Raw genomic sequence first — 26,328 nt, 5'->3', positions numbered from 1 at the left:
CTGAGGTCCTTTATAGAGTAATATCAACAGTTTTGAAATGCATCAGCTTTAAGCATGTAATTAGTTATGGCCATATGTTTGGTGTCTAATGAAGTAGGTCCAATTTATAAACTCAGACAGCAGACCTCTACGATATCTCATAATCTTCTTAACATCCTTCATGAAGTTCTTTACATGAATGTGTGTGGGTAAATGAATACTGGGCTCACGTGGATAGAAGCTCACACACAGTACTCTATTCCAAATACAGAGATAAAGCATTTCGTTTTCAGTGTACCATTAATCCCACATATTTAATAGGTATATTTGTATTTACCCAACTTTCTCTGGCAATGGTACATAATCCTGAAGAGAAAAGTTCCCTGAAGGGAATCCCTAAAACTCCATCCATCTACTCCTTCTGAAGTGGACTAGCCCATACCCTTGAACCAAGGGTCCCAGTTACAGAAGAGAAACGAGTGAGCATCAAGCAGAGCCACGGATACCTGCAGACAAAGCACAACTCCATCCATGTGTATTATCATTTGAATAGCACCTTCTGGGGTTGTGCAATGTGGGGACTCTGAGTGCTCCCATGTGCTGCTGTTGTGAGAATAAAGGCACAACTCACACAGAGGAAAATGTAGCAATGTCAATCAAAATGTTCAATGCCTGTGACGTTTTCCCCAGCATTTCCACTTCCAGGAATTTCTTTTAGAGACAAACTTTTGTGAAAAAGTGTACATGTAAGTACATTCACAATAGTATAGTTTGTGATAGCAAAAACAAATAACCTAGATGTCCATGAATAGACCCTGGTAAATAAACTATGGTAAATCTGTGCAGTGGAATAAAATGCAACCTTTGGAGGGGAGAAAAAGGAGGCAAGTTCTTATGTACTGAAGTGAGACAACTTTCAAGATAAGTTGTTAAGTGGAAAAAAAACATCTGCATAAAAATGTATACAGTATGTTACCATTTGAGTATATATAATAGTTATAAATGTCTGTACATGCATAAAACATCAATGGAAGAATCATAAATGCCTATAAGAATGGTTGCCTCGTCACAGGCCAATCCTTTTGTATCATTTAAATATTTTTGTAGCACCAATGCATAAATAAATTTAAAAAATTGAAAACATCTAGAAGGCTCAGTCACAATATGTCAATTGTTTACATTTAAAAGGACTTTGGTCCGTCGTCACATTTCTTTTTACAAGAAGACATAAATATAACCCAATATGAAAGCATCTACATTTCCATCCATTTTTAAAAATTGTTCTTTCCCACTCATGCTTCTTTTGGAACCCTTCCTCCTTCCCTCTGCTGAGGTGATATTTGATGCCAGTATTCCCAAAGTCACTACAACCTTTTGTAGTCTGAACCTGAGAAAAGTAAAGGTTATTTTTGGCTTGAAGAAGATTCTAGAAGTCAAGAAAAAATTGTAAGGAGTTATAATACGTTGTAAATATACAGTATGTTATAATCTTATAGTCACAATTTATGTGTCCTAATTCCAACATCATCATTCCATTAATGACTTCACATTAAAAAATAAATATGCATAAGTATGTGTGTAGATTGTGTGTGTGTGTAAAGAGAGACAGAGAAGATAAATATGAATGATTCCAGAAATACCAGTTACTTCATCTTTATTAATCTTTTTCCTTTCAATACTTCCTATCCCCAATATTTTTCACTAAACACCAGGCTGACATCTCAAAAGTGAACAGGTAGTCAGTTAAATCTATCAGTTAAGAAGCTTATCTGTGTATCCAACCTTGGGCAAAGTACATATGAAACAAATGAAAACACATAAACCTAGCTTTGGAGGAGTCTACAATTCTTCAAACAGTAACCATGTTTCTCATAGAATTTTGGAGCGGCAGATGTATACTCAATTCCCTTCGTTTTTTGTTTATTTGTTTGTTGTTGTTGTTTTTGCAAAGAAATTACAAAATAGATCTAGAAGTGGCATTTATATATTGAATACTTCTTATATCTTAGAATGTTTTAAAAAGCCGTATTCATACTGCATCTAAATAGCTGTTTCAAATCGGTACTACAGAAAAAATTACTAATATAAAAAGCTGAACTCATCAAAGCACAGTGAATGCTATTATCACTCTTAGAAATTAATTGCAAAAAAAAATATTCTTAGAATATGGGAAGCCTGGGAAAACCAAAAAGATAGGCAATTCTCTGAATTTGGAATAATTGCTTTGAAAATCTCCTATTTTCTCCAAATAGGAGCATTCTACAATCACGCTTGCTTCTCCCTCCCTCCCTCTTTTTGCTGCATGAGCCATGCTCTTCAAACTCCCTTCTCCCTAACTGCCCACATCTCATGTGATTGGTTTTGCAAGAGAAACAAAGCATGCTCAATAATCAATAGGTTTCAGAAGGGAAACAGAAGATATGGCATTAGGTTGGTGCAAAAGTAGCTGTGGTTTGTGCAATTATTTTTAACCTTTTAAACTGCAATTACTTTTGTACCAACCTAATAATACTGTATATTGGTTCTGTATGTATAAGAGCCCTCACTTTCCTTCTGGAAAGGAATTATTTGCTGTTAGTGAAGGAGTTTGCTTGTTATCAAAGTGGATGGTGATAGGTATCTGACCCAAAACATGAAAATGCATCCCCACCTATCCACCCACCATGGCAACATATAATTCAAAGGTAAATCAATGCTAAGCTACAAATGAAAAAAAAAAGAAAGAAAAAGAAGGAAGGAAGGAAGGAAGGAAGGAAGGAAGGAAGGAAGGAAGGAAGGAAAGAAAAGAAAAAGAAAGGAAATATCAAATTCTAATCTTTATCATGATGACTACTACATTGTTTGAAATACTGTTTTTTTCTAAAATACTTTTTAATGCATCTGTTCACATGTGCCCTAGGCACACTCCTGGTCTGCCTAGTGGGCAATCCAACACTGGCTTTCATAATTTCCCATAAGAAGCAGTACTAAGGACTGAAAAGTTAGAATTTGGCCAAGTCTACAATAAAATACATTTTAAATCTTGCCTTTGGTTTTCCTCAGAATGAATTCTCCACTGTCCCTGCTTTTGTGTGTCATAAGTTCCTAAGGCAAAAACCAGAATAGGTACATCTCATGGGTACATCAAAGGTCAGACGACCTCAGCACGAAGCAAAGGAGTCTGGGAAAGCAAGCATCTGGTATTTTCAGTTCCTATAATAATAGGTGAGCTTTTCTTCCCATTAGACTCAAAAGAATGAGGATTTCTAGATGGGGGTTCAGATGTCAAACAGCTAGATAAAGATAATGTAGCAGTATACACTTTTACACATAAAGATGACTTAAAAGTATACTAGAAATGTTATCACTTGATTTTACTGGAAGATTCTAGAGATATCTCAGGACTGGAACCAGGTTTGCTATTTCTTACCTTCTTTAACAAGCTAAGTGATCCATAATATTTGGGAAAAAAACTGCATTAAAAAGTTACATAGCTCATTAATTTGAGAAAATTATTTTAATTCTAGAAAAAATTAATTAGCTCATGTGAAACAGTAAATCATATGATTCACATAGGTACGTAGTAGTTAAGTCCATGGACTGTGCAATTGGCCTCATTCATCTGTTTATAAATCTGTGTCCTTGGACAAGATAATTGCACTCCCTTTGTCTCAGTTTCCCCATCTGTAAAATGTCAATGATAATACCCATAAGATCCTATGTGGGGACAGAGCCAGGAGTGCAGTTTCCAGGCTCTTGGCCTCACATAGAAAGGTGCTGGCTCAGGTAGTAAATGGCCATCAACTGTGACTGGATGGCCATCAGCTGTGGCTAGTTGGACATAAGCTGTAACCAGTGAGCCATTGGCCACTAATATAACTGCTATGGCTACGCTAACAAAAAATGGGGGCTAACAAGAAGATGGTGGCTGAGCTAGCAAGCGTGGATTGCGAGAGGCGGATGCCGCCAGCGAGAATATAGTGGTATGACTCCCCCATCCATGGCTCCATGGGTGTTCCTTTTTGGCCTCACCATATCCTGCATTCTTATGTGGGGAGCGGGACCAGAGATCCCGCCTGACACCCTGCATGACATCCTATAAGTAAACAATTTAGAATATTATGTTGGACATAGAGAGAGCTCAATCAATGTCACATGTTGTTATGTAATACATACTCAGTGTTGTAACATGAAGCCCATTTTTAACAATCCCACTACAATTTACATGGTTTATCTTGATTGCGTTTCATTTTATTAAAGGGCAACCTTCAGCTATATGGAAAGGTCAAACATTTGATACTTTTGTTATAGCAAAAGAAAAGAGAGTGGACAGTCTATCCTTCCCAAAGTATCAGTGGAATAAAACTGTAAAAGTTACGAGTAACTGTGAGTAACTTTTACTCACTGTAAAAGTTACAGTTCTACAATACTGATTATTTTTTTTCAGAAGCAAAGGTACAGATAAATAAATGTAAAGATGGTCTTTCCCTCCCTAAAAATTAGGGTGGAGACGATAATGTATAATGTTTAGCTGGACCAACCCTAAATATAATTTTACTTGCTGGGTTACTAATTTACATGGTAGAAAAATATCTCAACATCAGTCTCAATAAAAAATAACTTACATGGCACCTTGTACAGTGTGCCTGCTAGAATATAAACTCATTGTGGGCCAGGTGCTCTGACCTCTTGTGCTCAATAAAAGTTTGTAGAAATGAGAGTGATAATATAATGTCTGGAAGTCAGCATATGCCCAGTACTGTGTAGAATGCTTTTCATAGAGGACAATACACATGAGTTGGTCAAGATCTACACAGAGGTTGTTTTCTAGGAATCAAATGAAAGCCCAGGTTATTGTCACCATTTGGTACATTCTATATATGTGTATTGAATGCTATATGCATGACAGGCGCTAAGGGCTATGCAAGGATAAATCAGACATGGCCCTGCCTTCTAGGAGTGTGTAGACTAAAGGGAGACTAATCAAATATATCAGATAAGTATACTTTATATTTGTTATATATACAAGTTACAAAATAATTATTGTTCCAAAATATTTAAATAAAATATTGTAAGAAGTAAGAGAAAGAAGGAAGTATTCCTTCTAAATGTATTCCCTTAGAAAAAAAAAAATTGATCTCTCCCTTGTCCATAGAAAAACATCTTCAAATCACAGCATCACTTGAGTCTGTCCTATTTTCCAAATTAAACATAAGAACTTCCTTTAGCTATTAGAAAACTAAATTAATATGTCTATCATGGCTGAAATGAGTATCTTAGCAAATCAGGCTTAGTATTAGTCTTTAACAAAACTTTGATATTATTTATTGTCGTGAGTAGTGAATTCATACACACAGCATATTCTTCAGCTTCAAAAAATATATGCTATGTATCGAGGCTTATATTTTCCAGGTTAGGAAACTGGTCCACTGTCCAAGAAAACAGGTTTCTAAGACTTACTCATTAATATTTCTGATGGAATACTATGTGTTTCATTCAGAGATCAGGCACACAACTCAGAAAACAGCACCTTCAATGCTACAACTATTCTGTTATGAAAAGTTCAGGGTATCCTAAGAATCAATGTGTATAATGCCTAAAGAAATTCACAGCTTCAACTCTATGTGGGGAGAAAAACAAACTTTCAACCTTGTTTTAAGAAAGAAATACTAATTTGTACAGATCGGCTTTAAGAAAAACAAAATCTGGGATAACGACTGCTTTTGTGTTAAAACTGTTTCTGGAATTCTCTTATTTCACCAACTATTGCATTCTGAAAAGACAGGTGCTTGCTAATGTATCTGACGCCTGTGCCGCAGTGTACGGCTGCCTACGGCAGGCACGTTAAAGGGCCAGGTAGAGACTCCTGTTGAGAGAGTGAAGTGGCCACAGCCTGGCTGCTCACCAACTCCATAAATAAGGCTCTCTTGTGCCATGCTTTTAAATACCTTCATTTTAAAACTACATTTTGATTTTTTTCTAAGAAACAGCTAAATCTCTGTTGAGCTACCAAAACATATTTTACAACTTAGTGTGTTCTGCCTTCCTACTTTTTTTTTTTTTTTTTTTTTTTTTGCAGCTGTTACTTTTAAGAGAGAACATTTTACTTAACAAATGAGAATGGAGGCTTTTATTCAAAGAAGGATTTTTTCTGCTTGTTGTCATCTGGGAATCCTCTCTATTTTTCATAATTTCCAAATCTGCGTAAAACATCTTCATATGCAAACTGTGTAACAGCACAAGAGTTTAAATGTTCACAGTTTCAAATGTGATAGAAAACAGAGAAACTAACTGAAAAATAAACCAAGTCAGATCACAGGGAGCACAAAAAGCTAACCTGGGTTCACCTTTTCTCCAGCTGGAACCACTTATTCCACCATCCATGGAAGAAAGTTCAAAACGGATTCACAGCACAAATTGTTCTTTGTAGCCACGGATGGCAAAAAAATTGCCACACCATTGGTGTCCACTTTGATTATCAAAATATTTATATGTCTATTTACACATATTATCCCACTTAAATAGGGTAGCTATGATGTCTATAATTTTTTAAATATACAGCACAATCACATACTAATGTCCCTAAAGTAATGTTTGTATATAAAATGGTAGAATTATCACCTTTTAAAACTGCATCTTTAAGCAGGAATTATCATGTGATAAATGTGATTATTTTCCTAATATTTATCTAGAAATTTTATTAAAATGAGACCTAAAATAATTTAGGGTTAAGTGTCATCCTTGAGTAGTTATATGCAATTCCCTAAGGACAGATGCATGTTCTATCTGCTTAAACAAAGATGTGGAATCTAAAGAACAAAATAAACAAGCAAAACAGAAATAGACTCATAGATACAGAGAATAAACTGACGGTTGCCAGAGGGGAGAGGAGTTGGGGAGCTGGGTGAAAAGGTGAAAGGATTACGAAACACAAATTGGTAGTTGAAGAATAGTCATGAGGATGTAAAGTACAGCATAGTCAATAATAGTTGCAACAACTATGTACACTGCCAGGTGGGTACTAGACGTTCCAGGGGGATCAGTGCATCCATTATATGAATGCCTAACGACTACGCTGTACACCTGAAACTAATATAAAATAATAGACTATCAACTGTAACTGAAAGAAATGAATATTGAAAAAAAAGGGTTGCCTATTTTTTAGGGAGTTTATTGGGTATGATCTTCTATTTAGCAGAGGAATCTAACGTTCCTTATTTACTATAGAATTAGGGTTCATCCATTTATTTGAAAGAACAATTGATACTATATAAGAAATAAATTATTCTAGTGCAAGAAAAAAAAGGCATTTCATAATCCCTGATTCAGAGCCCTCACTACCTCTCCTTTCCTCCTCCAATGGCTTACCTGTATACTTGTTCTCCAACCTCTACCTGCTTTCTTCTGGGCTCCCAGAGGAAAACTCCATACTTCACGTTATAGTGAAATGAACCATCTATCTGTCTGACTTCACTAATCTGTGTGTACCTCAAGGGCAGGGAAACTGTGGGTACTATTCTTTAACCAAGTAATGAAAAGTAAATTTCATTGACCTGAACTGATGTAAGTTAAGAGAACCTAGGCAGGTAACAACTTAAAATGGAATGCACAAAATTACAAGTGGTTCCTATGAACATCCCAGCAGCACAATTTACTATTCAAAGCCATCATAAACAGATCATTCCAAACGTGGTACAATTTGATTGCTTTATCCCTAGGCCTGACTTTTTAAACTAACTTTACTCTCTATCATCGTCTTTATCCCCAAGGAAATGTCACTGCAATATACAGTACCCTTTACATTTAACTTCTCTAATCTTTCCAGGTATTTGAAAATTGCTGTCAGTGATAGCAAAAATAAGTCACATTTTTGAGAAAGCACTTTTTATATAGTCATATAGAGTAGACAGTTCATTGGGAGAAACATTATGCTTTAAAATAAAATGAAAGCAACAAAACACATGTTCCACACAATTAACTCTGTTGGTCTGTACTTCCACAAATTGATTTCCACTGGCTTAAGTTAATATAACTTATCAGCTGCAATCTTTCAAAGAAAATATAAGGATGTCGTTATATTATTACACTGTTTCATTTTGATATTAAAGTTGTCTGGAAGGCCTGGCAAAAAAAAAAAAAAAAAAAAAAAAAAAAAACTCTTTATATTTCCAATCAAGAAATTGTCAATTATTTATTAAGTCTACTATATGCAAGTACTGTACTCTGGGGAGTACAAATATGTATTAAAGTATCCTCAGCTATTACAAAATTTGGGAAACAAAAATTAAGGGATTCATTGTAAATGACTCAAGACAGTATGGGTCGTGACAAGGCAGAATTTGATTAATTACCAAATGAATAGAAAAACACTATACAAGCTTGGCAAAGAAAAAAAAGGTGGGGGGGGCGGGGGTGACTGGATAGCCTAGAACGATTTCATGAAAGGTAATTTGAGCTAAATTGGATTTTACTTGGTCAAGAAAAGTGGGGAGGACAGACCAAGCATTGTCATGAGTGGTAGCAAATGAAATGAGACACAGAAAGAAAAGTAAGTTAAGTAAGTTTAGTGAAAAAGGTCTTATCAGACAGAAATTCGAGGAGGGGGGCTTGGAAGTAAGTTAGAAAGATAGTTTGCGTTCTTGAATGTCAAACCAAGATGTCAAACCAAGGTTGAAATGTATTCGCAAGCCACTGGAGAACTAAGCGTACCACTGAGATTTTAAGGTTTAAACGTTAAGCCAGTGGTTGTCAAAGTGCGGTCAGTATCACCTAGACACTGGCTCCATCTCAGATCTACTAAATCAGAAACGTCCAGAGTGGGACCCACACGTGAACAAGCATTCTGGGTGATTCTGATATATACTCAAGTTTGAGAAGCACTGGTTTACGCAAATTAAAATAATCAAAGCAATTTAGCAGCTCCATCATTCTGCTGACAGTATGCACAACAGAATGTAACCTGTGAGAGTGGCATGAAAGAGAAGTTTCAGAGCCACTTGCAAGAAGACCAAAAAGAAGAGAAAGTAACTGTTTTTTAAAGATTTGCTATTTGACATTTAACAGCATTTCAAGATCTTCTTTTAATGTTCTATTTGAGCTTCTCTCTTAGAAGCTTATCATAAAAGGAAATTAAAAATGACTAGTCTTAGAGTGGAGATTACAACCTACTAGGTTTCTCACCCCTTCTGAATAAGAAATAAAAAGATTTCTCATCACGATACATGTGTCAGGAGGAAATTGTTGGGGGGGAAGAAGTAACATTTACTGGAGTCTTCTCTCTGTCAGGCTGTTCACATGCATTATGTCATTTAATCCTCACAAAAAAAATCATGAGCCAGAATATGTTATTGGCCTTTTATGCAGATAAAGAAACTGGGTTCAAAGACTTAGAAAACTTTAAAATAATGAATTAGTAGGAAAGGAATTAAGTTCTTTTGCTTCTATATAATACTATCTACCAGGAAGCCCAAAGAGTCCCATAAAAAACAAAGAATTCATTTTCTTCTTAGCTCACTTGATATTTGAGAGATTCTTCAAAAGTTTTTGTATTATACATGTAACAGGGATAATATTTTACAAATATTTAACTGATTGAATTAAGTCTACCACTTAATTCATTGTTTTCTTATAGGTTTCCACCTCCAAGGTCATGGGTATCAGGTGTTACCTAACCTCTTTAGGAGACAAAAGTCTCCAATCCCAGCTGAAGGGCTTGAGGTCTAGCCAGCAAGAAAAAAGGTAGTACACCCACCCCTGCCCCAGGGGTCTGTGGGAAGAAGGGAGGTAGAAGGACAGTAATGGTTCCCCATGTTTCCCAGTTTCTCCCATTTGAGCTTTGCATCAATACAGGAAAGCTAGAGATAAGAGAGATTTCAGGCCCAAATTCTGTTTAGGAGTTTGTGAAGAGATTGCCTGGTGGGCTACTTGGCAAAGACCTTAGAGTAAACTTGGAAGCACAGAGTGCTCAAAGGGAGAGCTACACCCACACCTTGGGGACACAGGTATGGCTTTAGGGAGCCCTCCTGGGGAGAATCAGAAAGCAGCTGAGTTACAAACCAGAAGGCTTGCCATGGTCCCACCATAGAAGGTTATCAAGGTTACAGGTGGGCCAGAGGCCAGGTGAAGGACAAGCCAGGAATTCAGGAGGCCTAAGGGCAAGAAAGGCCAATGTGAGGGTGAATACTCCAGGAAAGGGGGCAACCAGGTCCTTCCCAAGTTGCACAAGATCAGATCACAAAGTACACCCACCACAGACGTCAGTCATGTGGGCAAGCAGGGACCTGGAGATGGGAAGAGTCCACGGAAACTCACACTTCCCCTTTCCTGGGGAGGGTCACTCCATTGTCACTCCCCACCACCATCAAGAGATTCATTTATCTGTTATTTGTTATTTGACAAACATGTATATATCCTTTATTATATGCCAGGAACTATTCCAAGAGCTTTATAAATGTTAATTCATTTAATACAATCACTATAATGAGAGTAAGGACTGTTCTTCTCCCTGTCTACAGATAAAGAAACTGAGGTACAGAGTGGTTCAAAAAAGGCTTAGTGGAGCCAGTAGTCAAAGCCAGTCTACACTTAACCCACTGCACCAGAACAAGTATCCCACTTATTTCACTGTTACCTAGAAGAGCTAAACTGATCACACTAATTTTAAAGTCAATCACACCAAATTTTTTCGTCTTGTTCCTCTAAACCAGGTAAGTTACGTTAGTAAAAAAGAGAGGGAGAAGACAAAGAAAAGAAGAAGAGGGAGAGGAAATTGCATGCCTTTTCCCATCTGAGTTAGAATACGTGTATATTTTCTATTTGGGGAAATAAAAATGGTGGCAGTTCACATACTTCCTAAAGGTCCTTGCAAAAGCTTTTAAAACCGGCAAGTTCCTGGAGTGAGGAAAGATGACTCATCTGCATGACTGTTTTTCTCTTACCTTGTCTAGTTACCACTGGAAACTTGAAATATGAACCATCGCTTGGCCCTCAGTAAAATCAAAAGACATACTGTGTCTCTAATTTTTTTTCAAAAAACATCCAATATGACAAATGTTCTTCAGTGATGTTTAACTTTTTCCCCAGAAGTCTACAAGACTGAAATACCTACCTTCTTCAACAGACCAAACCTTAGTTTAAAGGCCTTTAAATTGATTGTGCCGGGAGAGTATAGCTTCCTATTCGGGAAACGTTTCACACCCTGACCAACAGAAGGTCAAAACGAACACTAAGAACAACAGAAAGGAAAACCAAAAGTAGACAGGATATAATTCTAAAAATTAAATGTAGTGTTGTCAGAAATACACCGCTATTTTTAGGATTAAAATGAATTCACTTAAAATATAAAGTGTTTTAGAGGCTTCACGGGGTTCTATTACTTATTTTTCTCTCTGATGACATACTACCAAATGGGGCCACTACTAATGGTGACATAATCTCAGTTCTTGATTGTCCGTAATACAGGACACACAGCCCAATAAAGTGACAGATTTATGGAACTGACAGTACTTTATATTTATCCGAGATTTGGTTCAGTTTTTCAAATCTAGCTTGCCACTGAATAGGTCCTAGGATGCGGTGTTAGTACAATGTCTGTAAAAAATGATTCTTTCGAGGAGGGGAAAAAAAGAACAGTGCTTTCAATGTTCAGTATCCTTTACATCTGCTGCTCAGCTGGAAACACTGTTAAAAGGCCATTAGAACCTTAAGGTAACAGACCTCGAATGCTATGAAAGCCATGGAGCAATTTGCTGTTTGTGTTAGGAGTATCAGCCCCAGCCACTTCCTTTTCAAGGGCTGAAAACAGCTTCTGTCATGAACCGTGAAAATCAATTCCACAGTAACCAGGCTGAAATGTGGCTTAAGGTGGTATACCTCCATCCAGGCTGGCACTGCACAGCAGAGCCTCCTTCTGGGCATCCATGGCACCTTCCAGAAGTCCCAGACAGCAGCTCCCAAGCCGTGTCTGGGAGGTAATCAGCAGCCCAGGACTGTCAGGAACCTACCAGCTTATCTCTTGGGGCATGGGTTTTCTCTAATGCTTAATTAGGTTAAAATCGGTTTTGTCACCCTGAATGAAGAAAGCTTCAGGAAATGTGGAACTGGGAAATGTCTGTTCCTGCTTATTTATAGTCCATCTTTTTATTTTTCCTGATTATAATAGTTGGGACAGAGGCTCATTTTTTTTTTTCAAAATAATACTGTTTCAAAGCCTTTCAAAACACAGAACATTTTTAAATGTTTTTTTTTCCAAATACAAGGTCAACTTGTGAAAATAAATATTTCAGAGGAATAACAATGGTTTTGTTAAGAGTTATACTTTATAAACTAATGGTTACAAAGGTTGAAATTCATTTTAAAATGTTATAGGTTTTCTTCAGTTATAGGAAATTGTTATTCGAGTTATAAAATGCAACCTTGGTTACCACATACAATTAAGATCATTATAACCTATATCTCTCTATATATAGAGTCAATCCTTTGTTAAACTGAAAACCTTTATGTAATTTGCTAAGGATGTTTTGGATAAGAATAAATTGTCACTCTTAAATCACAGCAATCAGCTTACGTTTATGCATGTAACTTCTTACAATATTAAATTATTTATCTTTACATCAGTAACCTTGGCTGAGAAATTGATTCAAAGTGAATTTGTTCAATTAAGGTAACCACAAAATGAACAAGTATAATTTCCTGTTTTTTGCTGTGAATAACTGTTGCACCTAACTTGTTTTAACTGGAATTTACGTATTATTATCCTATACATATATATATATATGTGTGTGTGTTTGACTAACATAGAAAAGCTTGGGTTTCTATAATTTTTATATATCTATTATACAAAATGTATCATGAAGTTATCTGATTGTAAGAAATCTCCAGGTTATTTTTTAAGAGTGGAAGGTAGTAATCGAAAAGAGATTACGTATAATAATTGTGTTGTCAATGACATGAGATTTGCCATTTGCAACCTATTTTATATTCAATTGAAACCGACCTTTTATGAGAGCCATGTGGTAATATAAGTAAAATGAATATATTCTTTATTGCACTCATATAAAATGATTGGCCTAAGCTTTTAACATAGTACTTGACCTCCTAGTGTCTGAATACCCCCAAGTCTATGAAAGAATATTGAATAAGATACCACTTAATCAAATGAATAGTAAAAGCACAATAAAAGCCTTTCACACATTAGCACTTGATAATGTAAAAGTAACAGTAAACTATGTTCCCTTAGTTCAATGCAAATATATAGCTGGATGAAAAGCTATAATAGATCACATAGGAGTGTTCAGGAATCCTACATTTCCAGATTATTAATACTTTTGAATTACAAATTCTTATTTTCCAAATAGAGCCCTTATTATGTCAAAGATCATTTAAATACTTTAGAAACATCTGTTAAACATTTTGCTGTAAAAACATAAAAATAAAAATATACTACTTTAAGTTTTACCATTTTTTAAGTTTTAAAACTCTGTGATTTAGGATAAAATAAGGTAAGAAAACAGCTAAAATACAATATTTTCTTACTTTTTCAGGAAAACGTTAGGGCTTGCCACTTAAAGATATCTGTAATATCTAAAACCACGGTGGCTTCTTTCAAGTTCATTTTAAAAGTGCTATTGCTATTGATGGTTGAGCTATTCTGAACCAATAAGAAAATAATAATTGAAAGTTGGGGTTTTTTTGTTTTGTTTTGTTTGTTTGTTTGTGGTTTTTTGTTTGTTTTTTGGAAGACCTCAATGAGCTTTCTTTGAAAAGAAATAGTTGCCTCAACTTCACTGCAGCATTTAAGAGGAAGTACCTCTGTTCCCTGAAATTCAGCTAAAGAGCACTGGCTCCTACTAATCTCAGCTGTCCTGGAGACACAAAAAGAGAAAGCCAATTTCTCAAGAAATCCAAGAACTTTTAAATAAGGTGCAAGCAACACTAAGCAATAAAAGCCTACAGAACACATTTGTGCATGCCCAGAATGCATTATGCTACATCTTTAATTAAACGAGTAAAAAATGAAGACTGACCAGCTCTAAATGTAGTCTCTTTGCGTAAGAGTCTAGGGAAAAAATGGCTAGATCTGCACTTGGGAGGCTAATGTCACAAAAACCCACTCAAGGAGGCGGTTGGAGAATCGAATTACTCTTGACCAGAAATTTTCGAAAGCGGACAAAAGAAAAATAAGTTTTGTGTACCCACACTAGCAAAGAATAACAGGGATCCTAGAGTGAAAGGAACTTAAAAGGTTTCCTAGTTCCCGTTTAATGCAATGTTGAGGTTCTCTCCTATCCATGCAGACATGACCTGGGCAGCTGGCTTAGGCCCTTTTGTTCCAGGCATAGGTAACAATGAATTTAATTGATCCAATCAAGCTTTCTCTTCGTCCCCCTAGTGGCCAATGTAAACATTTAAAAGCAGGCTAAGGGGGTGGGGGTGCAATTTGGAGCAGCAATACTTTCTGGGTGGAGATTCTTACCCAAGATCAAGGTGAAAAATAACACAAAATCATTGCCTAAATTTTACTGTCTACCCTGACAAAAACCTGTATTTAAAACCACATTGAATGAACCCAGAGAGTGGCCCTCGGAGACTCAAAGGTTGGTACCCGGAACAACAGCATCAGCATCACCTTGGAACTTGCTAGAATGCAAATCATAGGCCCTACCCCAGAACTATTGAATCAGAAACTTTGGGAGTGGAGCCCAGACATTTGTTGAACAAGCCCTCCTAGTGTTTCTGATGCATGATAATATTTATGAAGCAAGGCTCTGGATCACTGGTGCTCTTACCTGGATGCATATCAGAATTACTTGAGGAAATTAAAAAGAAGAGAGAAGAAGGAGAAAGAGGGGGAGGAAGAGGACAGAAGGAAGGAGTGTCCCATCCCAGACCAATTAAATCACAATATCTGAACATGGAGCTTAAGTATAGGCATTGTTTTTTTTTAATATCTCATAGGATTCCAGGATAGCCTTGGCCCTTCCCAATTTGAAAGAGCCAGTTGTTAAAGTTTCAGGAATTTTGTGATCTGGTTGTTAAACTGTTAAGACCTTAAAATTGGTCATGGTGGGAAAATTTATACGATAGAAACTGGCAAATGCTACAAATCAGGTCTCCCATACCCTACCGCCTGAGAGACAACTGTTAAACATTTTTAAGTTCACCACTGGCCAGAGTTGAGAAATACTGGACTAAGGCACAAATGACAAATACTTAATTAATTCAGAGAGTGTGAGTAGTTCTTCTCAATTTTTCCATTACCCCTCAATTCCTTGGGATTCTTATTAAGATTATGAAGATTAACCATGCAATTCAGTGGCCATGCACTTGAGGAAGGTAGACACCAGCCCCTGTGTGGGGGTGTAACTATGACTAGTCCAGGTCAATGGCCATAGTCCCTTTCCTTTCTCTTCCAGGCATGGGTGCAGGAAGCAACTCTGGAATGACAAAGATAGGTAAATCTAGGGATCTCCTGAGGGTAGTCTGCCTCATGAACAAAGAGAAACATGAGAAGAAAGCATCAATTTTTGTGCCTCTGAGCATTATAATGAGACTCTGAGTCTTGGCACTCGAGCAGCCATCTTTTTTTCATAATGGCGCTGACCTGATAGAAGGAGGATCTCAGAGCCGAAAGATGGAGAGAACCTGGGACCCTGATGATATGGTTACCTTCTCTGTTTCTCATTCCTGGAACCGCTCTATGTTGAGACTTCTTATGTGAAATAATTAATGGCTTTCCCTGAATATGAAAGGCAGTTGATTCAGGATTTTCTGTGACCTGCTAACACAAGTATCTTAAGTGACAAATTACTTCAGGCAAGCATTTTGATATCTTGTCTTCTTCAAACTCTTTTATTGGAGCTTCTAAGTAGCAGAGTAAAGGTTTTATGTTTTTTGTTTGTTTGGTTGGTTTGTTTTGTTTTGTTTTGTTTTAATTTTGCCTCTTCCTTCTCTAATGAATTCATTCACTCCTTCCTCTGTCCTCTGCCCTCAGTCTTTCATGCTTTAACATATAAAACAGCCCCCTGGCTGTCCTCCTTTCCTCCCCTGGGCCTTTAATGATCCCTCTTCTATTCTATTCTGTTTGTAGTGCTTGACCAATCTAAACCATATTTTCATCATGTCACTTCACTGCCCGGAACCTAGAATGATGACCTACTTCCTGCTACATAAAATCTAGGCTTTTCAAGGCCCATCAAAAATCCAACCCCACTTTATCTGTTCAATATCATATCTCACAAGTTCTTAATAGATCCTTTTCTGTACTGTATTATCCTCCTCTGCACAATTTTACTCACATATTTAACCCACCACAAATGCCTTCTTCTTTCATGCCCCTTTGTCAAGTGCTATCGATCCTTCAAGGTTCCTGACATGCTTAACTGCATGTGTCAATTTGACTGGCCTAAGGGATACCTATATAGTTGGTGAAATATTATCCCTGGGTGTGTCTGTGAGGGTGCTACTGGAAGAGATTAGCATTTGATTCAGTAAAAGTAGTGACCAATATGGGTAGATATCATCCAATCCACTTGGGGCCCAAATAGAACTAACAGGTAGAGGAAGGGTGATTTCGCTCTCACTCTTATTAGGCTCTGATCTCCTTCTTTTCCTGCCCTGGGACATCAGACATCCTGGTTCTTGGGCCTTGGACTCCTCCTAGACTTATACCAGCGCCCCTCCCCATGCCCTTCTCAGGCCTTTGGCCCTAGAGGACTGAATAAACCCCCACTTCCCTGGATCTCCAGTTTGCAGACAGCAGATCATGGCTTTTGTAACCTAAGGAGCCAATTCCTATAATAAACCTCCTATGTATATCTACTATATCTCTATCTAGAGCTATATGTAGACGTATATCCTATTGGTTCTGTTTCTTTAGAGAACCCTGATTAACACAGTCCCAATTAAATGTTACCTCCTCCTTTCAGCATGGTCATAGAAATCACTTCATTCTGTTATCCTGTCATTGGAATCAGTAATGATATTTGGTGCTAATGCCATGGACATAGCATTGTTTAAATTTTAGGGAGCAAAATAACAATTTAATTAATTCTTCCTCTTAGTGAAAAAAATTTTTAAGATTTCTGTTTTACACTACCACAGGACAAAGAACTGTGACTTCAGTTTCCAAATGGGCACACCTGACTACATACATTTTGATAACTCTATACTTTCTAGGAATTAACAACTCACCCCACCCTCTTTGGGAAATCCCTTTCTCTCAGCCACAATAATACTCTGAAGTCCTCTTCTGGTTTTCTGATATTAAGTGTAGTTTCCACTAAAAAAACACACATAAACCACGTCAAAGTATTTACATGGCCTTGTAAATTCAATGAATGTTTCTGGGACACTGCTTTTCTCTCTCACTCTCTCTCTTTCTCACACACACGCGCGCGCACACACACACACAGTCTCTATTTATTGTCAGTCACATAGTAGATGCTTAATAAATGGCTTCTGATTGATTAATAGCCTTTTGGTGATACCCATTTTACTTCCTGAATGTTCCTTGAATCCCTCTACTTCATTCCATTTCCACAGTCGCCACTCCAGTTCAAAGTTAATATCTCCTCCTCTTCCTATGTCTGCCTTTGCTCCCTTCTGATATGTTCATTCTCTACAGAGCAACCAAAGGAACATTTCAAAATCATGTCCTGTTCTGACTAAAACACTTCTTCACCAGCTTCTTACTGCTCTAGGCTAATGGCCAAAGTCCTTGTACTGAGTTCCAGGGAATTCAGGGCTGATCAAGGAAAGAGGCCGGACCAGGAGGTGGCAGTAGGGTACAAAGAGTTTTATTTGGGTGTACTTTGCCAGGATGCCTGTGAGCGCTTCCAGAGAGAACAGAGGGACCACTACCTGGAAGGGGAAGAGGTTACCCGAATTGCCAGGGGACAGCAAATGTTGCTCAGCCATAGGGTGTGGAGGGCAGCAGTGGCTTGGAGTCTTTATAGGCCCCAGCTTGGTCTTACAAATGGCTAGCAGATGTTGGGTACAGTTCTGCAGGGTACACAAAACAGGCAGGCTCCTCTAAATGATTTAAAATATGCTTCTTTGGGCTATATTTAAAACAACTGACATGTGTACAAGCATTAGTTTATTATCAATAGGATACCATACCTGTGGTGAAAAAGTAACTATAGGGCCAATATGTATGGGTCATCTTTGGATCCTGCATACAAGTCATGAACCCTGCCCTCAAGCTATTCTCCAGTCTTTCTCACACCCCTTTCCCCATTCACTGTCTATTTCCCTCAGGTTCTGGAATTCCTCTCATGCTTTCAGTGTCTTCTTACCATATAGGCAATGTGTGTGCCCCTCTACTCTCCCCTTTCCTTACTGACTTTGTATTCAATGTTTCAGAGGCCATTGCTCTTCCTCAAGGAAGCATTTCCAGAACCCTGTGATTAGATCAGATGCTCATGTGATATGCTTTCACGGTGCCAGTTACCCTAGTTCTGTGCACTCATCTCAACCATTCATTGTGAATGGTGCCCTTAATTTTTGCCTATTAAAATTCCCTGAGGCCCTATACCCAGCACCCGCCATAGTGACTTACGTAAGTAATATTTATTGAATGAATGTAAAAAAAATAATAATAATACCTGAAGGAAATGGAGAATAGGTTATAAAAATAATCAATAACCTGGATAATGTATAAATGTGGAATCAAATTTCTATTTTTCTAAGTGGCGCATTTGTTAAAAATATTTTTCATCCAGGCTTATTAAAAACTCTTAAATATTTCCATCCGGGTTTATTAGAATTTTTAAACCTTTACCCAAGACTTAACACTATGAAACCCTTTATTTATAAATATGCCATCCCAAGGAGTCAATTACACTTTCAAATAATATCATGTAAGTCACTGAAAACTGAATAATACTGGAGAAATCCATGACACTCTTTAAAGTTGAATTATATGCCAGCTAAAGAATTCAACAGAGAAGAATGTGGTCTGTAAAGGGATATAAGCACCAAGGTTAAAGCACCAATATTAAGTATTATGTTTATATTGGCAAGACAACTCTAAGTCACCTTACTGGCCTTGCTAAAAGTCTTTTGAAAGATGAGTATTAAGAGGGGAAAACAAATAGTCTTCTAATGTTACTTTTGTGAGCTTAAATATAAGATTAAGTTATTAAAATTATTTTACCAACAATTCCTTTGCTACACTAAACTCCTATTTCTCTACAAATCTAGTGACTGAATGGTAGGTCACTTTGGTTTAAAAGGACTTAATCATTTTGAATTTTATATGTGTTTTATTTAATAAAACTCACCCATAATTGTAAAAGAACACTGGTCATGCTCTTAAATTATGATGCAATGTTTATACTGTAATATTTGAAAGAACATAATGTACACTTTAAATCACTTTTGATAGCAGCCAGCATTTCTACTCACAAGTTATTAAGATGTACTGCAATTTAAAAATGTGAATTTTATGTAAAAAAGTATCTCAGTCAACTCAAATGAACTCTTGTTCTCAATGATGACACATTATCCTCTAATTAAATGAACTAAGACAACTCTGTTTGCAAGGATCATTCTAAAATTAATTCCCAAATCAAGAGTTTATAACAAGTGGCACTCCTAATAGTCCAGATTTTAGATTGTTTTAATACGTGGAATTAATTATTTTAGAAATCTAGTGACTTGACAAATCATAAAAAGAAGAAAAAAATGAAGTTCAGCTAACTCATTTATACCTCACACTGGTCTTTGAAATGATTTTAAAGATATCAGCCAACTAAATGGAGGGCAAAGAAATCAGAAATCTGTGAAGCAGACAGACAAATGGAAATTAAATCATTTATCCCCAAATAGGATATATAATATGTCTGTAAAAGAGTAAGACTTACCTTAGTTTACTAAGGTGATATCAGCTTGCAAACTGAAAAAAGATGTGTATTAATGGCAAATATATTAAATAAGTTGGTTTGCTGGGGAGGAGCAGAGGGAAAGAGGACAGGTTCCCTGGGAAGCCAACCAAAGAAACAGAAAGGCTGTTAGACAACAACCAGGTAAAATGAAGCATTATGTATCTTCAAATTTGAAACTAATAAAGGACTAAAACTGTATCTAGTATATCAGCAGAGAGTAAGACAATGTTCTTTATTTTTTTAATTTTAGAATCAAAGAGATGAAGAAAAGTTCAATACTTTCTTAATATCTAGCTATAGTCCAACTCTCAAAATACCTGAGATAGCAAAAGGAGCAAAGTGAATATTGAGAACAGAGTTAGTTTTATATTTTTTTTCCTAAGCTGTGGAAACTTCCCTCCCCCTTTATCCCCATGATGACTTCCTATAGTAAGCATTGTTGTACTAACCCAATATTCCAGTAGGCCAAGTATGTTGAAAAACACCAACATGTTTTCTTTAGTTTCCGACTTTTATATAACCACATCTATACAAATAAAATGATTGGGAAAAATGCATAAACACATGGCTAATTTAGTGATGGTAGAGTGACCAGTTCCTGAGAACAAATAAATTCCAAAGTCAAAGTGATTTTTAAAATATAGATGTCACAAATAAAGAGAAAATATTCAGCATGAACTGTGAGGGAAAACATGGTGATTGATAATACTAAGCTATATACAATATTAGATGAGGAAAGAACTGATTTTACATGCATTCGTTCAACAAATACAGAATGGCAGTGGCCATGGTGAAGTCTATGGACTCAGAGGGCCTGGGTTTATAGTCTAGCTTCCTCACTTTCTCACAGAGTCATCCTTGGGCAAGCCATTTATTTAAAATCTCTCTGTGGCTCAGTTTTTTCATCTATAAAATTGGGGATAATGATAGCATTCATTAAGTTATTATAAGGAGTCAATAAGGCAATGTTTAATGTTTTTAAGGTAGGTGATGTTTTCAAACAGGTGCTGGCACATAGTAATTTCTATATAAGAGGTTGTTAAATAAAGTTGCATTTGATGATTAATGAAAAAAGTGAACATGTAGACCAATAAGTCACCACTAGTCAGCTACAAAGTATTAATGACACCAAGAAGGCTCAAAACATAAAATAGTGGCACAGTGACCCTCAAACAACATCCCCTGAATTGCCCAGACTTTTAAGTGGATGCTGTTTTCAGCTGTGGAGTTCCTTTAGAAGTTCAGAGCCATCAAGATGAGTCGGGTTGGAAAACGAGGTAATATTACTGATGCTCAAAGAAAGACTGGGATGTTTCACACTGACCTTTGATCAGAATAACAGTCCTCACAAAGAATTTGATGATCCACTGCTCAATATCTTCCCAGAAGACAGAACGAGAGAAAATAAGCAAGTACACTATGAAGGCTTTTGGCTAGCTATCTGAAAACGTTTTGATACCACAAAAATTAACAAGTATTAGAATGGATTGCTGAGAGGGGCTCAAGAGTCTGCCCCTTTGAGTGTCTCTCAAATAAGGACAGATAGTCTATCTGATCAGCCTGGGATGCTTTAAAACCAAGGCTGAGTGAAGATTAATGGTACAAACTGCCCCTTGAAGGCCTCCTCCTTCCCAAGCACTCCCTGAGAGTGTAACTTTATATATTATCCATCACAGTCCCTCTGTTGAGTTTGAAGAATTCCCTTTTATCCTAGAATAGAAAAGGGCAACACTATTTCACAATTGTGAGTTCTGAGTAAAACTTTAATAATGTCGTGATGAAACATAATGTCCTTATTACTTCTCAGTTATTTTACCAGGCAAGCTACCTGCAAATATCTTTCAAGTAGAAACAGATCTTATGAATCTAAATTCTGAACAGCAGTTCCTTTAAATTCATGTTCACTGGCAGACAAATGGCATATGCCTTTCTCAAGCAAACCATTAAAAGTCCAAACAAGGCAAAGGATAAAAAGGAGTAGAAAGAAAGGAAAACCACCATATACTAGATAATTAAATGCAAAATGTATCAGGAAGTAGGGAGGAGAGGAAGAGCATTCATTTAATAAAGGGGCACACTTCCTAAGTGATAATTTCAACAGTAATTAAGTAGCACTGAGCAAAGTTTACTTTGAAAAAAATGTGTCTTTAATGTACAATGTTGCAATTCATTATTTTCTTATCATATGTTCTTCCGACTCCCACAGTGACCTGTACCTTGATCATTTCCACCAGCATCAAAGGACACCAGGGTTAAGGCAAAGTCAATAGTACTCTTAATCCTAGAAAGTGAGTTTAACAAAAGGGCACACATTTTAGAAATTCGTAGCTAATTAGCAAGCACTGTAATTGTCAAGGGGTGGAGAGAAAAGGCAAAAAACAAAACAGAAAAAATAAAACTGTAGTGAAATATCTACTGAAGAATTTATTTTAACCTCTGCAGATGTTCTCAGGAAAGTAAATGGTGACTACAGAAATTATTTACACTGAAAAACTTCACCTTGATATTAAGGAGATTTGCATCCTGCTAAGCATGAACTGTAGTCTCCAGAAAGTCCCATTATCCACTGAAGAATACTGAAGAAACTTAAAATACTTAGTTTTCTTCTTTGAGATATCTTATCTGAAATTATATTGGGAAATATCTGTGTGTTTAAAGGATGCAGTTTGAAAAAGCCCAGATTAGAGGAGAAAAAGTTCCCAAAAGAAGTGTTCCATACTACAAACCTTTTAAAAGTTTAGTTCTTTGAGATTCAGGGAGGATAAAAAAAGCAATGCTGATCCTTATCAATTAATTAAAAAGAATGAAATAACAGTAGACAAAAGGGGGAGGAGAGTTAAGAAACTTAAGGAGCTGTACGGGCAGCTGGTCTCTATTCCCTGATTAACAAAATAAGTAGTTCTGGAAAAGGGAGAAGTGACAGAGATAGAAAAGTAGTCTTGTAATTCACCACAGGTTCCGCCTTCGAAGCACCAGAGGCTGGCTATGTCTGGCTCAGAACTTAAAAAGGTTCTCTGTATATAATGCTCTCTGTTAGCGTGATGGATTGGATTATTTTTTTTTCAATGCTTATATTTATATAAATGTGTTAATTTCAGTATCAGTAAAAACCCATACTTGTAGAGTTTGTACATCAACCGTAATAAAATAGCAATTCCATTACGCAGCGAAACTGTTATATCTGCAAAATACTTTTCATCCATCGACCAGTTCTTTGATAAAACGCAAGACTGGTGGAAATTCAGCGCTTTGACGTGACCATCTGAAGTCACTGAGGGCTTCAGTTGCCGGGTTTGAGCAGCCCGCGCCCTCCTAGCATCTCCGGGCCTCTCTATTGCTCTCAGTTCTGTTCTCTGGAAGCTACAGGATTATCTGTCCCCGACACGTTTCATTCACAGAGCCCCAAAGAAGCTAGGATTCGGTTGGAGCTAAGAGCCGGAAAACGCGCACCCAGGTTGCTGCGCAAGTTGTTGAGAGACCAAGTATTATCCACATACTGGCACTGAGAAAGCGGTTGGGTGCTCTCGGGCTCTCGGTAGAGAACTGCTATAGTGGCCGGGCACGCAGGGGACACAGGGTTCGTGGACCCTGAGACGAATCCACTACTAAGACACCCGCTTAAGTTGGTTCAGCTTCCAAGAGCCGGCGGAAGAGGCCGCGCTCAGGACCCGGCGCTGCGCCGGGTGGTTGGGATGTCCTCCCAAACACAAGTGACCAACAGCAATCCGGGAAGCACTGAAGAACTGTATGAGAAAAGCCCGCCCCAAATCTTAAGCATTCCGTGAACTCCCCCAAACCAGCCCGGAATTGCGGATATCGGGAGGCCGACTCCCCTGGTGGGGGTTCTCCCAGCCTCGCTGGCCCCCGGCTGGGGCGCCGTGCGCTCGGCCTCCTCAATGACAGAGAGTAGAGCGAGGGGCAAGGATAGCCCTCCGCGTCTCTCCACCGCCCCCGCCGGCGCGAGGGCGGGAGTGGAGAAGGCGCCACTCAGACTGTGGCGCTAGGCAAACTGCGGCCGCAGTTCTTCCAAGTTTGCTGGAGCGAGAAGCGCGGAGTGGGCGCCCCGCTCCGTGATCTGCCCTCGCGCTGCGGCCATCCCGGATTGTCCCAGGCTCCCCGGCCCTCCTGGCGGGAGCCAACAAGCAAGGGGGCGCAAGGGCGCGAGAGCAGAGGGAGGGAAAGCGGGCGCTCCCGCGTGTGCACACAATGAGGCAGCTGAGACGCACACCTTCCCCCGCGGGAGCAACGGCTGGAGCATCCGCCGCCAGGCGCGGAAGCGCTATGTCTGGGAGAGCCCTGACAGAAAGTGAACACCAACTCAGCAACAAGGGGAAGGAGGAGGGCGCCGGACGGCCCGGGGGGACGTACGGCCGCGGAGGGCTGCAGCTGCCCGGGCCACGCGCCCGCGCTTACCTGCGATCTCCTGATAGGGGATGTCCGCCAGGCTGAATCCTTTGGCACCGTACGCCTGGCGGACCTCGCTGCAGCTCCGAGCCTTCACATCCGCCCCGGCTGGGAGTGACAGCAGCAGCCCGGAGAGGGGAAGAATCACAGCCCCGATCCAAGAAGACATGGTGCAACATGCAAATCCAGCTCGGTAAACCCCACGGCCCGTGCGCTCTTCACCTTGCTGCTCAAGCCGAAAGCCCGCCAGAGCCAGCGGCGCGCTCCTCGCCGCTGCCCAGCTTCACCCCCTTCCGCCAGCCGAGGGGACGAGCAGTGCAGCCCTCCGGATTGCGCTCAGCAAACTTTTATAAGCCAGATGGAGGATGGCAAGCCAACTAGAGCTGGCTGAGAAAGCAGCCGCCTTGCTCTTCTAGCCCCCCAGATCGAAAACGGTGCAATAAAAACGAGACAGAGAAAGAAAATAAATGTTTGAAAAACCACCATGTGGTTTCAGCGCTGCGATCCGAGTTCCGAGCCGCAGAATCCTAGAGCGCTGCGAGCTCGGCTCGCCGAAGTGTGCAGCGAAGGTGGGAACGCGCGCGGGCTCTCCCGAGAGGGAGGTGGACAGGCGAGCGCGAGTGTGTGTGCGCGTGTGTGTCGGTGTGAGCGCGGGGTTCTTGGGGATGGGTATGCGTGGAGGTATGTATTGGGGATATACGGGTTTCAGGGGAAACCTCAGCTTCACACAGGCTGAGGGAGCCTGTGAGAGTCCTCCAGAAATAGGAAGAGAGAAATCCTGGAGGCTAGAGAGAAGGAGAAAGGAGGGGAGAGAGAGAAACGTGCTACACACTCAGCACAGCCCAAATTCAGAGGCAGAGTCGAAGGCAAAACCTGGACTGGATCTGTTTCTACTTGGTAGAAGGAAAAAAAAAAGGCGGGGTGGGGGGGACGTTCCCGTTTTCTCATGTGTTCACATTCTTCATACTGATCAGAAATGCTACCTTTAATGACATAAGTAATCAATTTAGAAACACAGTAATTTTAAGTCATTAACTCATGTTATTAAACTATATTTTTGTGGACGTAAAGAACAGTGCAATTTCAATTGTTGCCATTAACATGTTCATGAACCACCTAAACATAAAGCCAGAGTAGAGAGAAACATATAGGGGAACCCTCAATAGCAGTGCATAATCACCACTCTATCTAATTTCTGTTTGGCTCTGTTTGCTTTTAGTTTCTAAGATAGTCTGTGCACACGTTAGAGACCAATAGATTTTTGTTTGTTTGTTTGTTTTTGTTTAATTTTTGCTTCTGGACTCAAAATTTCCCACCATTTTAATTTCCATAATCTTGGATCAGAAATCATTATGTTTAGGTCTCTAGTATGTGGAGGAAGAGGAAGGCTAGGAAAACAAACCAGAACACAGACACAATGGGAAAAGGACAGCAGGAGTCAATGGGGTACATGATGGAAGATATTGGGGGAAAGAGTGATTATCTCCCTTCCCTTTCTCCAAGTGATCTCCCCTACTAGACTTAACATTTTCTTCCAAATAAACAGAATTCTTAAGTGGTGAATCAGTTCACTGTCTTCTTCCCATCTTACACTTAAGTTCTGTGAAATGGGATAAAACTGAAAACACCAGATTGGCTAATTTCCACTGACTTTCTTATGTTAATTGCCACATTGAATTCCTAAAGGCATAAATCTGTGTTGAAACCCAAAGTACCTAGAGCTACTAAGGTAGTTAAATCCAAGGCAAAAAAAGATGAGTACTCGCTTATGTTGTCATATGTATATTAGGTCAGCATATTATTCAGGGATTACTATAGGGTAATGTCCAATTTTATGCAGCTCACCTATAAAGCTATGCATGAAGATGTTTTTCTGATAATGTCTATTGATGACCAGAATGACTCATGGAATTTATGTCATTGTATTTTTTATCACAATCACAGTCAAACTAATCTTCATCATTATCATAACATAGGTACTTCCCTTCCTCTTTTTAATAAATTCCTCCTTTCTTAATCCACCAAAAAGACTCACATTTAAGACTCAATCTCACTTAAGCTATGGAAATGCTTCACAAAT

At 38.6% G+C, this 26,328-nt stretch overlaps 1 protein-coding gene across 2 annotated transcripts in view; it reads right to left on the bottom strand.

Annotated features, from left to right (window-relative positions):
• GPC6 (glypican 6) overlaps positions 1-24,889 on the bottom strand; it is a 1,036,531-nt gene extending 1,011,642 nt beyond the window's left edge. Inside the window, exon 1 of one of the 2 annotated variants that reach the window (XM_019737186.2) lies at positions 24,258-24,889. In XM_019737186.2, coding sequence (XP_019592745.1) covers positions 24,258-24,417 — 160 coding nt within the window. In that variant the 5' untranslated portion in view covers positions 24,418-24,889. The remainder of the gene's footprint in view (positions 1-24,257) is intronic. The other variant, XM_019737185.2, reaches the window with a different exon arrangement.
• Positions 24,890-26,328: the final 1,439 nt, after the last annotated feature.

This window comes from Rhinolophus sinicus, linkage group LG04 (assembly GCF_036562045.2).
Source record: "Rhinolophus sinicus isolate RSC01 linkage group LG04, ASM3656204v1, whole genome shotgun sequence".
Taxonomy (NCBI): Eukaryota; Metazoa; Chordata; class Mammalia; order Chiroptera; family Rhinolophidae; genus Rhinolophus; species Rhinolophus sinicus.
This window is presented reverse-complemented; position numbering and strand designations above follow the sequence as displayed.